General features: G+C 42.9%; 1 protein-coding gene across 1 annotated transcript in view; it reads right to left on the reverse strand.

Annotated features, from left to right (window-relative positions):
• CHRNA2 (cholinergic receptor nicotinic alpha 2 subunit) overlaps positions 1 to 13,374 on the reverse strand; it is a 168,586-nt gene that overhangs the window by 28,889 nt on the left and 126,323 nt on the right. The window contains 1 exon segment of the mRNA XM_082251468.1: positions 3,945 to 4,054. Coding sequence (XP_082107594.1) covers positions 3,945 to 4,054 — 110 coding nt within the window.

The raw sequence follows: 13,374 nt of genomic DNA on the forward strand, positions 1-13,374 counted from the left end.
TTCTTTTCTTATCTTTCTTTAGCCTTTTTGGTCAGTGGATTTGCATTTCTGTCTGACACGATTGATGTTTGATCTACATTGTGGGACATTATTTGAGTATTATTTAGAATTGTTCTCTCTTATTTCATATTTTTTGAATAAATAACCAAGGGTATTATGCACACTCTTACTCATTCACATGAATCTGTGAATGTATCTGGGGGCCCTTGTATTTTAAACATGGCTTCTAAATACCAATAGTGCCAGTTCCCCCCACAGAATTCCACATCAACCATGCCAGGAATGTGTGCACTGGTCCAAATCATTTGGTAGAGGGGGATTATGGTGTGGGGTTGTTTTTCAGGCATTGTCCTTGGCCCCTTAGTTCCAGTGTAGTGTTTTTTGGACGATTTCATGCTCCCAACTTTGTGGGAACAGTTTGGGGATGGCCCCTTCCTGTTCCAACATGACTGCGCCCCAGTGTACAAAGCAAGGTCGATAAAGACATGGATGAGCGAGTTTGGGGTGGAGGAACTTGACTGGCCTGCACAGAGTCCTGACCTCAACCCAATAGAACACCTTTGAGATGAATTAGAGCAGTGATTGCGAGCCAGGCCTTCTCCTCTAACATCAGTGCTTCTGGAAGAATGGTCAAACATTCCCATAGACACACTCCCAAACCTTGTGGACAGCCTTCCCAGAGGAATTGAAGCTCTTTTAGCTGCAAACTCAATATTAAACCCTACGGACTAAGATTGGGATGCCATTAACCTCCCTAGCGGTATTCCTGAGTGTGGCTCGGGGTTAATATGCAGTACCAAAAGCGGTAACCCCGAGGCACACTCGGGGTTTCCGCACAATCAAACTTACCTTCCACCACAATCCCCCGCCCTCCTCCAGCCATCCTCTGTGTGCTCGACCGATGCCATCACCTGTCTTCTGGCTCCCTTCCCTGCGGGCGCTGCGACGCAGGGGGGTGGAAATGGTGGGAGATTCAAAATAAATAAATAAAACAAATGACATGATACAGTGTGATCTGTTAGGATAACAACTTTGTATCATGCCATGTCACCTAGAGGCTTTTCCAGTGCCCTGCCTGTACTTTTCCAGTTCTTTGTGCCTGGAAAATTGAGAAAGTCCACGGCGTCCAAAAAGCGTTCTTTTAGCTCAAAAGCGCTTTTGGACGAACTGGAAAACAGCGACGGTGTATCGGAATTTTTTGAAGAACTGAGCGATAGCTATTCGTGGGAAAATTCGTCATCCGGTACTAAAAGTGATGACAGCGACGATTCTGTGACTGAGCTCAGCGATGTGAGAACTTGGTCCTCTATTGACTGCGGTACGGATCAGGCAGTGCCCCCAAGATTCCCATTTACTGGAGCACCTGGTATGAAAGTTGACGTTGACCATGACAACCCCTTGGCATACCTACAATTATTTCTGACCGATTAGGTTATTGAAAAAATAGTTACCGAGACAAACCGGTACAAAGAGCAACAATTGGCTATGCATCAGAAGTTTACAAGAAGCAGAAAGTGGGAACCAGTGACCAAAGGTGACATTTGTAAACTTCTAGGCCTAATAATTCAGGGAGTGGTGGGGAAACCCCTGCAGAAGTGGTATTGGACAACCAATACATTACTTGCCACTCCATTCTTTGGCACGGTCATATCAGAGTACAGATTCTCCCTCATAATGAAATATCTCCACTTCGAAAGCAATGAAGAAATTGATGCAATTTATTCCTAAGAATTACAGGCCTAAAATATAAAACAACAGATTTCCATGCAAAACAATATTCTGCTTTTAGCACAAAAATTCTGACATAAGCAGACCGCCAGGGAGATTAAAGTTCATGTGTGTGTAAAGGCAGGCGTCCCAATACTTTTGACAATATAGTGTTTGTGTGTATATATATATATATATATATATATATATATATATATATATATATATATATATATACACACACACACACACACAATATATACACAATATATATATATACACATATACACACAGTATCTCTAAGTCCCGGTTCACACTACCGCGACTTGTCAGGCGACTTGTCAGCCTGACAAGTCGCGGTCCATTTTGTGCTACGGGAACCGTTCTAATAGGAGCGACTCAAGTCACTCCGACTTAGAAAATAGTTCCTGTACTACTTCGGGGCGACATCGGAGAGACTTGCATTAACTTCCATTATGTGAAGTCCGTGCAAGTCGCGCCGAAGTCGCGGTGCACGCGACTTCACAGGTCGCCCCCGAAGTCGGATCGCCATAGTGTAAACCGACACTTAGATATAATATTCTATCTTTTTATGTGACAACACTGAAGAAATTACACTTTGCTACAATGTAAAGTAGTGAGTGTACAGCTTGTATAACAGTGTAAATTTGCTATCCTCTCAAAATAACTCAACACACAGCCATTAATGTCTAAACCGCTGGCAACAAAAGTGAGTACACCCCTAGGTGATAATGTCCAAATTGGGCCCAATTAGCCATTTTCCCTCCCGTGCCATGTGACTTGTTAGTGTTACAAGGTCTCAGTGTGAATGGGGAGCAGGTGTGTTAAATTTGGTTTTATCGCTCTCACTCTCTCATACTGGTCACTGGAAGTTCAACATGGCACCTCATGGCAAGGAACCCTGATGATTTAAAAAAATAATTGTTGCTCTACATGGAGATGGCCTAGGCTATAAGAAGATTGCCAAGACCCTGAAACTGAGCTGCAGCACGATGGCCAAGACCATACAGCAGTTTAACAGGACAGGTTCCACTCAGAACAGGCCTGGCCATGGTTGACCAAAGACGTCGAGTGCGAATGCTCAGCATCATATCCAGAGGTTGTCTTTGGGAAATAGATGTATGAGTGCTGCCAGCATTGCTGCAGAGGTTGAAGGGGTGGGGGGTCAGCCTGTCAGTGCTCAGACCATACACCGCACACTGCATCAAGTTAGTCTGCATGGCTGTCGTCCCAGAAGGAAGCTTCTTCTAAAGATGATGCACAAGAAAGCCTGCAAACAGTTTGCTGAAGACAAGCAGACTAAGGACATGGATTACTGGAACCATGTCCTGTGGTCTGATGAGACCAAGATAAACTTATTTGGCTCAGATGGTATCAAGCGTGTGTGGGGGCAACCAGGTGAGGAGCACAAAGACAAGTGTGTCTTGTCTACAGTCAAGCATGGTGGTTGGAGTGTCATGGTCTGAGGCTGCATGAGTGCTGCCGGCACTGGGGACCTACAGTTCATGAAGGGAACCATGAATGCCAACATGTACTGTGACATACTGAAGCAGAGCATGATCCCCTCCCTTCAGAGACTGGGCCGCAAAATAATGGTGGCCACACAAAAATTGACACTTTGGGCCCAATTTAGACATTTTCACTTAGGCGTATACTCACTTTTCTTGCCAGCGGTTTAGACATTAATGGCTGTGTGTTGAGTTATTTTGAGGGGACAGCAAATTTACACTGTTATACAAGCTGTACACTCGCTACTTTACATTGTAGCAAAGTGTCATTTCTTCAGTGTTGCCACATGAAAACATTTAATCAAATATTTACAAAAATGTGAGGGGTGTACTCACTTTTGTGAGATACTATATATATATATATATATATATATATATATATATATATATATATATATATATATATATATATATATAAAACAGAGTTATTGGTTTTTTTTCTGCCAATACTCTTCTATGTAAACCAGATATTTAGAGCTAGCAGCTTCTGCTAAACTTGTTGACTATCTTATACAGTACATAGTGCTATATGTTGTGGTGGTCACCAGTGTTTGGTAAGAGCTCCTGACTGCCCATAGCATGGCTTTAATTAAGAGCATATCTTGATACCTCTCTTCAAGCCAATTATGGAACCTTATTGTGATCTTCTTTACTGAATAAAGTGAAAAAAAAAAAATGATCCATATATAGGACTGCTTTGACTCTTACTTGTTGTAAAGGACGATGTCCGGAATCCATATCATCTCTGAAGGAACGCGGATGGACGTGACGTTATCATAGTCCGCTGGGTTCCATCGGAGCTTGTAGTCATTCCATTCCTAAAAAAATAATACAAGTACGGTCAATGGCGTTTGAAACCTGCCTTTACTTATTTTTCTTTAATAAAAATATACACCAGTCAGACATAACATTAGGACAGGCTAAGTGAATAACATTGATTATCCCATTACAAATGAGTCTGAAAACTAGCCCGATATATTAGGCAGAAAGTGAACATGTTGTCGCTGAAATTGATGTGTTGAAAGCAGAAAAAATGGTCATCGCAGTTTGTTGTGTATGGGGCTGCATAGCCATAGACCGGTCAGGGTGCCCATGCTGACCCGTGTCCCCAGCCACGCATGCCTACAATGGGTACATGAGCATCAGAACTGAACCACAAGGCAATAGAAGAAGAAGGTGGCCTGGTCTGATGAATCACTGTGACGGTACTCACCGTCACTGGGAGTGAAAGGCAGATACTTAATGGTTTGAATTGCTTCAAGTGGGACAGTAATATTTTTCAGCCATGTATCTTAAGAAATATGTGAGGACTATTCCTGTTTGATTCTGAACATGTTCATTGAAAGAGATAATCACATTGGCTTCTGTTCCATGTCCTTCAATGTCAGAGACAGGCTTTCCCTATTGTTTGTGTATTGAGATAATGTGTAGACGGACAGACTGTCATTGGCAGTGTTGTCCTATTGTCTATCTATTAAGGTGTGATGTGTATTGTGTTAAGTCTGTTTCATTGTTAAATGTTAATGACCTCACATTGTTCTGTCCAGATGGCTAGATAATTAGTTCAGGTTAATTTGGTTTCTGTATAGAATTTCATCTGCATATGATAATGTAAGCAGGCAGAGTGGAGGGATTGTGTACACTGTATGGGAGTAACTGAGTGTAAAACTCTGTTTTTATTGGATTGTGAATTTCATGTCCTGTTCCCCACAAGGTCCACCTAGGCGGTAACCTTGTGGGGGAAAACTGTATGAAAGAACAGCTGTACCATTAAACCTAGAGTTCTACTTCACCTTCAATCGAGAGTCCTATCTCTTATTGGGGGAATCTGCTACAAGGGATTGCTATGCTCTTCATACTCCCTTGAATAATCACTAAGCTCTTGTAAGAGCTTGTTCCTGTTCCTGCTTCACTCTCAGGGGAAAGAGAGATTCACCCACTGGAAACTGGAGCCTTGTCGTAGGTCCAGGGTGGGTAGGAGACAGCGAGACCCCAACCAAGTGGGTTCTGCGGTGGTTATGGTGTCTGGTTGAGTGCTTGGAGCCCTTGGGAAGCACTAGGAGCATCCGTCAACGGAGATACCCAGTTGGGGTGCCAGTTGATCCGTTACAATCACATCAAGTGGATGGTAGGTGGTTGTGTGTGCGTCACTTACCTGGGGAAGAGATGGCACCAGGATGCAGTATGGGAAGAAGGAAAGCCGTAGAAGCAGTGTGATGCTTTGGGCAATGTTCTGCTGGGAAACCTTGGCTCCTGCCATTTATGTGAATGTTACTTGACACGTACCACCTACCTAAACACTGTGGGTGACCAAGTACACCCCTCTATGGAAACGGTATTCCCTGATGGCAGTGGCCTCTTTCAGCAGGATAATGCGCCCTGCCACACTAAAAACATGGTTTGAGGAACACAAAATGAATCTGAGGTCTTGATTTGACCTCCAAATTCTCCAGATCTCACACCAATCCAGCATTTGTTGGATGTGCTGGAAAAACAAGTCCCATCCATGGAGACCCTACCTCCTAACTTACAGGACTTAAAGGATCTGCTACTGAAGGCTTGGTGCCAGATACCACAGCATACCTTTAGAAGTCTAGTGGAGTCCATGTTGCTATGGGTTGGGGCTGTGTTGGCGGCAAATGGAGGGCGTACTCAATATTATGTGGATCATCATAATGTTATCAAGAACCACAGAAAAAGAACACATAATTCAAATAGGATTGAAGCCTATACAAAACCGCAGCTGCTCCTTTAAAACTCATTGGATGAAGAGTAGTATCAATAAGGTAACAGAGGGAAAGAAGGGCACTTCAGGTTAAGGCTTTCCAGCAATGTTGATCACAAATGTGTGACACTCCACATCCAAAGTAGTAAAAACCACGGTAGTTTAATTATGACATTAAAACAGCCAGGCAAGGCTTAAAAATGGCACTGGAACACAAGGACAGAACAGGTGCCAGGCTGAGCCTGTCTACTTGCCCCACAGCAGCCAGACCATAGATGATGCCTCCTAAACAGCACTCCACTAGATCTTCCGGGGATTGCAGCTTGTAATCTGGGTTGGAAAGGTGGAATGCCAAACAGCGTGGGACGCAATGTAACAGGTGGGGGCGCTGGTGATGACGTCAGTCGTCTGCGCCCAAGAGGCAGGTGTCATCTGGGGGGCCGACAGTCAGTGGAAAGCAAGCCGGAAGGAGAACGGTCCCGTCACCATCATTCTCTTTAATAAATCCCCACCATCTCCTATATATATATATATATATATATATATATAAAACAGCTGAATTTCCAAAACAGGCTGACCATGGGAGTAGTAGCTACTGTCTGATGAACCCCCAAATTGGGTGAAAAGAATGGGGGAGTCATTATGAAAACTGTCTCCCTCATTTTCCCTAGAGTTTGCAAGTTTGTAACAAAATAGATGAAAATCTAATGTTTGTGTCGGGCATCCAGAGAAGATGGCATTTTACATCTGACAAACCACAGGCCAGCTAGGCAAGAATGCAGACATGTCATAAACCTCCACTAGAAGGCCTTCAGAATGCCTTTAATAAGGCCTGTCATCAATGGTCCTGTTGTAAATAGTTTGAAAGGGCAGTTTCAAGTAGAATTTCAGGCAACACCCAATATTAAAATACTCCTTCCCACCTTCTAACACCTGTTCTGACCTGGGTAATATCTGTATACTTACCTACTTTCAGGCTGTTCCAGCCCGGTCATGTGATCTTCCCTGTGTCAGCCATTGGCGGCTGCAGGGGAGAGGAGAGAACGCTCAACATTGGCTGACTACGCCTGGAGGCAGTGACATCGCCCATAGGCTCCTATAGTCTATCTGTTCTCACCTCTCTCTCTTCTCCCCTGCAGCCGCAGCTGGCTGGCAGATGGGAGCTGGATCACATGACCAGACCAGAGCGGCCTGAAAATAGGCATGTATACAGATCTTTCTTACCGAGGTTAGTCGGAATAGGTGTTAGGAGGGGGGAGAGAGCATTTTTAAGTTTATTAAGATTTTTCCTAAAATTCTACCACTTTAAGACCAGGCCTTTTTCTGACATTTGCTGTTTACAAGTAAAAATCTGTGTTTTTTTGCTAGAAAATTGCTTAGAACACCCAAAAATATATATATTGTTGTTTTTTTAGAGAATAAAATGTATTTGCGCAGCTGTGTTTCAAACACAATTTTTTGGGAAAACAGTAAAGTTAGCCCAATGATGATGTTTCACCGAGTAAATAAATGCCTAACATGTCATGGATGCAAAATTTCACATGCTTGTGGAATGGCGTCAAACTACAGTACTTATAAATCTCCATAGGCAACGTTTACGTATGGGTTCACTTCTGCGCGCGACCACGGAGGGATGGGGCGCTTTAAATTTTTTTTTCCTTATTTACTTTACTTGTCATTTTATACTGCCCCTTCATTTTATTTTTTTAATCACTTTTATTTCTATTACAAGGAATGCAAACATCCCTTGTAATAGAAAAAAGTATGACAGGCCCTCTTGATTGAGAGATCTGGGGTCAAAAAGACCCCAGAGCTCTCATTTACCCTTAAAAACAAAAGAAAAAAAAAACACGTTGACAAAAAAAAAAAAAAAATCATGTCTTTTAAGACTAAGAACCGGACGTGACGTGTGAGGTTGCTCTGGTCCTCCAAGGGCATAGAGCTAAGTGAGGTCTATTTTGCCCTTATTCGGCCTTCTGCCTAGCCATCGGCTGCACCAGATCGGTTCCGGGCTTACCAACGACTTCGGTAAACTCAGAAAACGACCAGGGAGGGGTGGGGTCACCAGTCCCGCTGCCTATAAAAGTGATTCAGGATAGCTGGTTTTAAAGGTGTGTCTGCTAAGAATAATAAAATACTCTCCAGCCCCATACAGCCATCCCCTTGGACCCTTTGTTTGGGTAGAGTTGACTATGCCATATGGTCTCAATGGAAAAGAAAAGATGGCTGCAATTTTAACTCTGTGCGCTCGCTTGTCACCAAAACTACAATGAATATTGAGGGCAGTGACTCTTGCATACATCAGATTGGGCTTACTCTGTGAGTGAATTGGGCTCTGTATGCACCCTCTACCGAAATGTCTTACTCTGATTTCTCTGCACATTGTAAGCTTCTCACAGTGTTCATTAGAAGATGAAAAACGTTGCCTAGAGTCCACCTCTTTACTTCATTACATTGAAACCTTATATTGTAGGGTCCTTTTAAAGCTGAACTCCAGCCTTCTCTTCAGTTTTGCACAGTTGTACAGACTGCTCTCCTGTAGTGAAACTGCTGACTCTGATTTCACTGCACACTGTGAGCTTACCACAATGTGCATTAGAAGCTGCAACTTATGCCTCATTTTCTGGCTGGAGGACACCCAGGTGTAGAGAAGCATAAAAGCAGCTTCAGCACAATTCCTCCCAGGCTATGCCCTCCAACATGTTTCGTCCCCCCCCTCACAGCTCTTAGTCTTATGATTAAGCCCTTTGGGTGGGGAAAAATGCAATGTGCTCCAAAGGAACAGGCCAGGTGTAGAGAAGCGAAAAAGCAGCTTTAGCCTGACTCCTCCCAGGCTAAGCCCCCAACGTGTTTCATCCCTCCAAAGGGCTTAATCTTATGACTAAGCCCTGTGGGTGGGGTGAAATGTGTTGCACTCCAAAGCAATAGCCTAGATGCAGAGAAGGGTAAAAGCAGCTTCAGTCCGACTCCTCCCAGACTATGCCCCCCCAACGTGTTTCGATCCTCCACATGGCTTACTCTTATGGCTAAGCCCTGTGGATGGGGTGAAATGCATTGCACTTCACAGTGCCAGCACAGGTGTGGAGAAGCCTAAAATTGGCTTCAGATTTACTCCTCCCAGGCTACGCCCCCCAATGTTTCTCCCCCAAAGGGCTTAGTCTTATAAATTAAGCCCTGTGGGTGGGGAAAAATGCATTGCATTCCAAGGGAACAGCCGAGGTGTAGAGAAGCCTAAAAACAGACTCAGCTCTAACTTCTCCCAGGCTACGGCTCCCAACATGTTTCATCCCCCTCAAAGGGCTTAGTTTTATGAATAAGCCCTGTGGGGGGTGGGATGAAATGTGTTGCACTCAAAGGGAACAGACTGGGTGTTGAGAAGTGTAAAAGCGTCTTCAGTTTGATTTCTCCCAGGCTACGCTCCACAATGTGTTTCATCCCCCCACAGGGCTTAGAGTTATGACCAAGCCCTGTGGATAGGACGAAACACATTGGGGCGTTCCATTCTATTCCTTTCCATGTGTGTGCACAGAGCCAGTACAGGCTCTCCTTGCGCCAGCCCTGAATGTGAGTCACTGGAGTATTATAGGATGACTGCTTAGAGCGGCGCCTGAAGGTCATATGGTTTTTCAACATTTGTAACACAAATTGTTAACTCTTCCAGCACAGACTGCTGGAGCATGCCTAACAACATGAGCCGTAACCAGTAACAAGCCGTGCTAAGGCGTATTCTCCAAGTAGGAAACATTTATCCTGCAGAGCTCACAAAAATGTTTAATTACCATACCCCTAGAAGTATACCCGGGCCTCTTGATTCCTTTTACCCCTCTCACCATAAACTGACTGATTATCCTGTCTCATTAAAACAAATACATATGTATCAAATTCAACCCTGTGCTCAAAGCTACAGAACGATTGCAGAAGATGGAACTGTGAATGTAATTTCAGGAGACACTAATTAAAAGTTGTTGTTGAAAAATTTCCCGCTCACGATCACCCACCCGCAGATGGGCGAAGAATCCCATTTCACAGGATGGTGTGACTCATAGAAAACACAAGAACCTTCTGCAGCAAATTGAATTTATAGACTAAAAAAATAGAACACTTCAAGATGCAACACAATAACGCAAGTTCTTCTCTCATTCTGACTTTACTCTTTTTATCCAGCAAACAAGCTGACCTGGAGATCAAAAAGAACCTAAGTCAGAGTAGCAGTAAAATATTTTTGTAGTACAAACAGGGCTATTCTTTTAGCGATATTAGTTTTTATAAAAACAAAATAAAAAAAAGAAAACAAAGAAAAAAAGACAAAACTTTTTTGTACTTAGTTTAAAAAAGCATTACTGTAGCATTAAAATTTGTCCTGTTTAAAATCACGCTGAAATTAAAATTATGGTACAAAGAAATAAAAGGCTTATTTTATAATATGTATATATATATATATATATATATATATATATACACAGTATATATATATATATATATATATATATATATATATATATATATATACATACATATACACACAGTATATATATATATATATATATATATATACATACACACACTATCTCACAAAAGTGAGTACACCCCTCACATTTTTGTAAATATTTTATTAAATCTTTTCATGTGACAACACTGAAGAAATGACACTTTGCTACAATGTAAGTAGTGAGTGTACAGCGTGAGTGTACAGAGTGTAAGTGTAATGTAAATTTGCTGTCCCCCTCAAAATAACTCAACACAGCCATTAATGTCTGTGTTAAATTTGGTGTTATCACTCTCACTCTCTCATACTGGTCACTGGAAGTTCAACATGGCTCCTCATGGCAAAGAACTCTCTGAGGATCTGAAAAAAAGAATTGTCGCTCTACATAAAGATGACCTAGGCTATAGGAAGATTGCCAAGACCCTTAAACTGAGCTGCAGCACGGAGGCCAAGACCATACAGCGGTATAACAGGACAGGTTCCACTCAGAACAGGACTCACCATGGTCGACCACAGAAGTTGAGTGCACGTGCTCTGCATCATATCCAGAGGTTGTCTTTGGGAAATAAACGTATGAGTGCTGCCAGCATTGCCGCAGAGGTTGAAGGGGTGGGGGGGGGGTCTGCCTGTCAGTGCTCAGACCATACGCCGCACACTGCATCAAATTGGTCTTCATGGCTGTCATCCCAGAAGGAAGCCTCTTCTAAAGATGATGCACAAGAAAGGCCGTAAACAGTTTGCTGAAGACAAGCAGAGTAAGGCCATGGATTACTGGAACCATGTCCTGTGGTCTGATGAGACCAAGATAAGCTTATTTGGTTCAGATGGTGTCAAGCGTGTGTGGCGGCAACCAGGTGAGGAGTACAAAGACAAGTGTGTCTTGTCTACAGTCAAGCATGGTGGTGGGAGTTTCATGGTCTGAGGCTGCATGAGTGCTGCTGTCACTGGGGAGCTACAGTTCATTGAGGGAACCATGAATGCCAACATGTACTGTGACATGTTGTCTGCTTGTCTTCAGCAAACTGTTTGCAGGCTTTCTTGTACCTTTAGAAGAGGCTTCCTTCTGGGACAACAGCCATGCAGATCAATTTGATGCAGTTGAGGCGTATGGTCTGAGCACTGACAGGCTGACCCCCCACCCCTTCAACCCCCTGCTTCAAGGCTGGCAGCACTCATACTTCTATTTCCCAAAGACATACTCTGGATATGATGCTGAGCATGTGCACTCATCTTCTTTGGTGGACCATGGCGAGGTCTGTTCTGAGTGGAACCTGTCCTGTTAAACCACTGTATGGTCTTGGCCACCATGCTGCAGCTCAGTTTCAGGGTCTTGCTAATCTTCTTATAGCCTAGGCCATCTTTATGTAGAGCAAAAAAATGTTTTTCAGACCCTCAGAGAGTTCTTTGCCATGAGGAGCCATGTTGAACTTCCAGTGACCAGTATGAGAGAGTGAGAGCGATAACACCAAATTTAACACACCTGCTCCCCATTCACACCTGAGACCTTGTAACACTAACGAGTCACATGACACCGGGGAGGGAAAATGGCTAATTGGGCCCAATTTGGACATTGTCACTTAGGGGTTTACTCACTTTTGTTGCCAGCGGTTTAGACATTAATGGCTGTGTGTTGAGATATTTTGAGGGGACAGCAAATTTACACTGTTATACAAGCTGTACACTCACTACTTTACATTGTAGCAAAGTGTCATTTCTTCAGTGTTGTCACATGAAAAGAAAAAGATAGAATAAAATATTTACAAAACTGTGAGGGCTGTAATACTGTATATATATATATATATATACGTATATATATATATATATATATATATATATATATATATATATATATATATATATATATACACACACACACACAGTATGTATATATACAGTACATACATACAGCGGGTAAAATAAGTATTGAACACGTCGCCATTTTTCTTGATGAATATATTTCTAAAGGTGATATTGACATGAAATTGTCTCCACATGTCGGTAACAACCCGTGCAATCCATACATACAAAGAAACCAAAACAAAGAAGTTCAGAAGAGATTGTAAGGGCAGAAGGTTTTTTGCTATCTTAATCCATTCTATGCATTAAGATATCAAAGCCTTCTGTGTGCAGAAGCCCCCCTCAGCCCCCCTATCTCCATCCAGCGATGTTACAGGAGTGTCTCAACTGCCCCAGACTCCCCTCCTCATTGGCTGAGACAGCAGCGTGGTGCGATTGGCTCCCGCTGTTGTCAAAGTCAGTCAGCCAATCAGGAGAGAGAGGGGGCGGGGGCGGGTCGCGGCTCAGTGTCTAAAGGGACAAAGGGAGCTGTGACTCGTCTCGGGTGCCCCATAGGAAGCTGCTTGCTGTGGGGGCACTCAACAAGAGGGAGGGGCCAGGAGCATGGAAGAGGGACCCGAGAAGAGGAGGATCCAGGCCACTCTGTGCAAAACCAACAGAGGAGGTAAGTATAACAGGTTTGTTATTTAACCACTTAAGCCCCAGCCCTATTTTGGACACTTTTTGTTTACAAGTTAAAACCAGTATTTTTTCCTAGAAAACTACTTAGAACCCCCAAACATTATATATATTTTTTTAGCAAAGACTCTGGAGAATAAAATGTCGGTCATTGCAATATTTTTTGTCAGCGGTCTTTAAAATGCCATTTTTTTGGAAAAAATTTTGAAAAAATCACATTTCACTGCATTTAAAAAATACTAAACAGTAAAGTTAGACCATTTTTTTTGTATATTGTGAAAGATGATGTCACGCCGAGTAAATAGATACCCAACATGTTATGGTTTAAAATCGCGCCCCCCTGTGGGATGGCGACAAACTACGGTCAATAGAGATCTCAATCGGCGACGCTTTAAATTTATTTAACGGTTGCCAGTTTAGAGTTAGAGTGTAGCTCTTTTTTTTTTAATTAT

The sequence above is a fragment of the Pelophylax lessonae genome (genome assembly GCF_965119305.1).
Source record: "Pelophylax lessonae genome assembly, chromosome: 3".
NCBI classification, from domain to species: domain Eukaryota; kingdom Metazoa; phylum Chordata; class Amphibia; order Anura; family Ranidae; genus Pelophylax; species Pelophylax lessonae.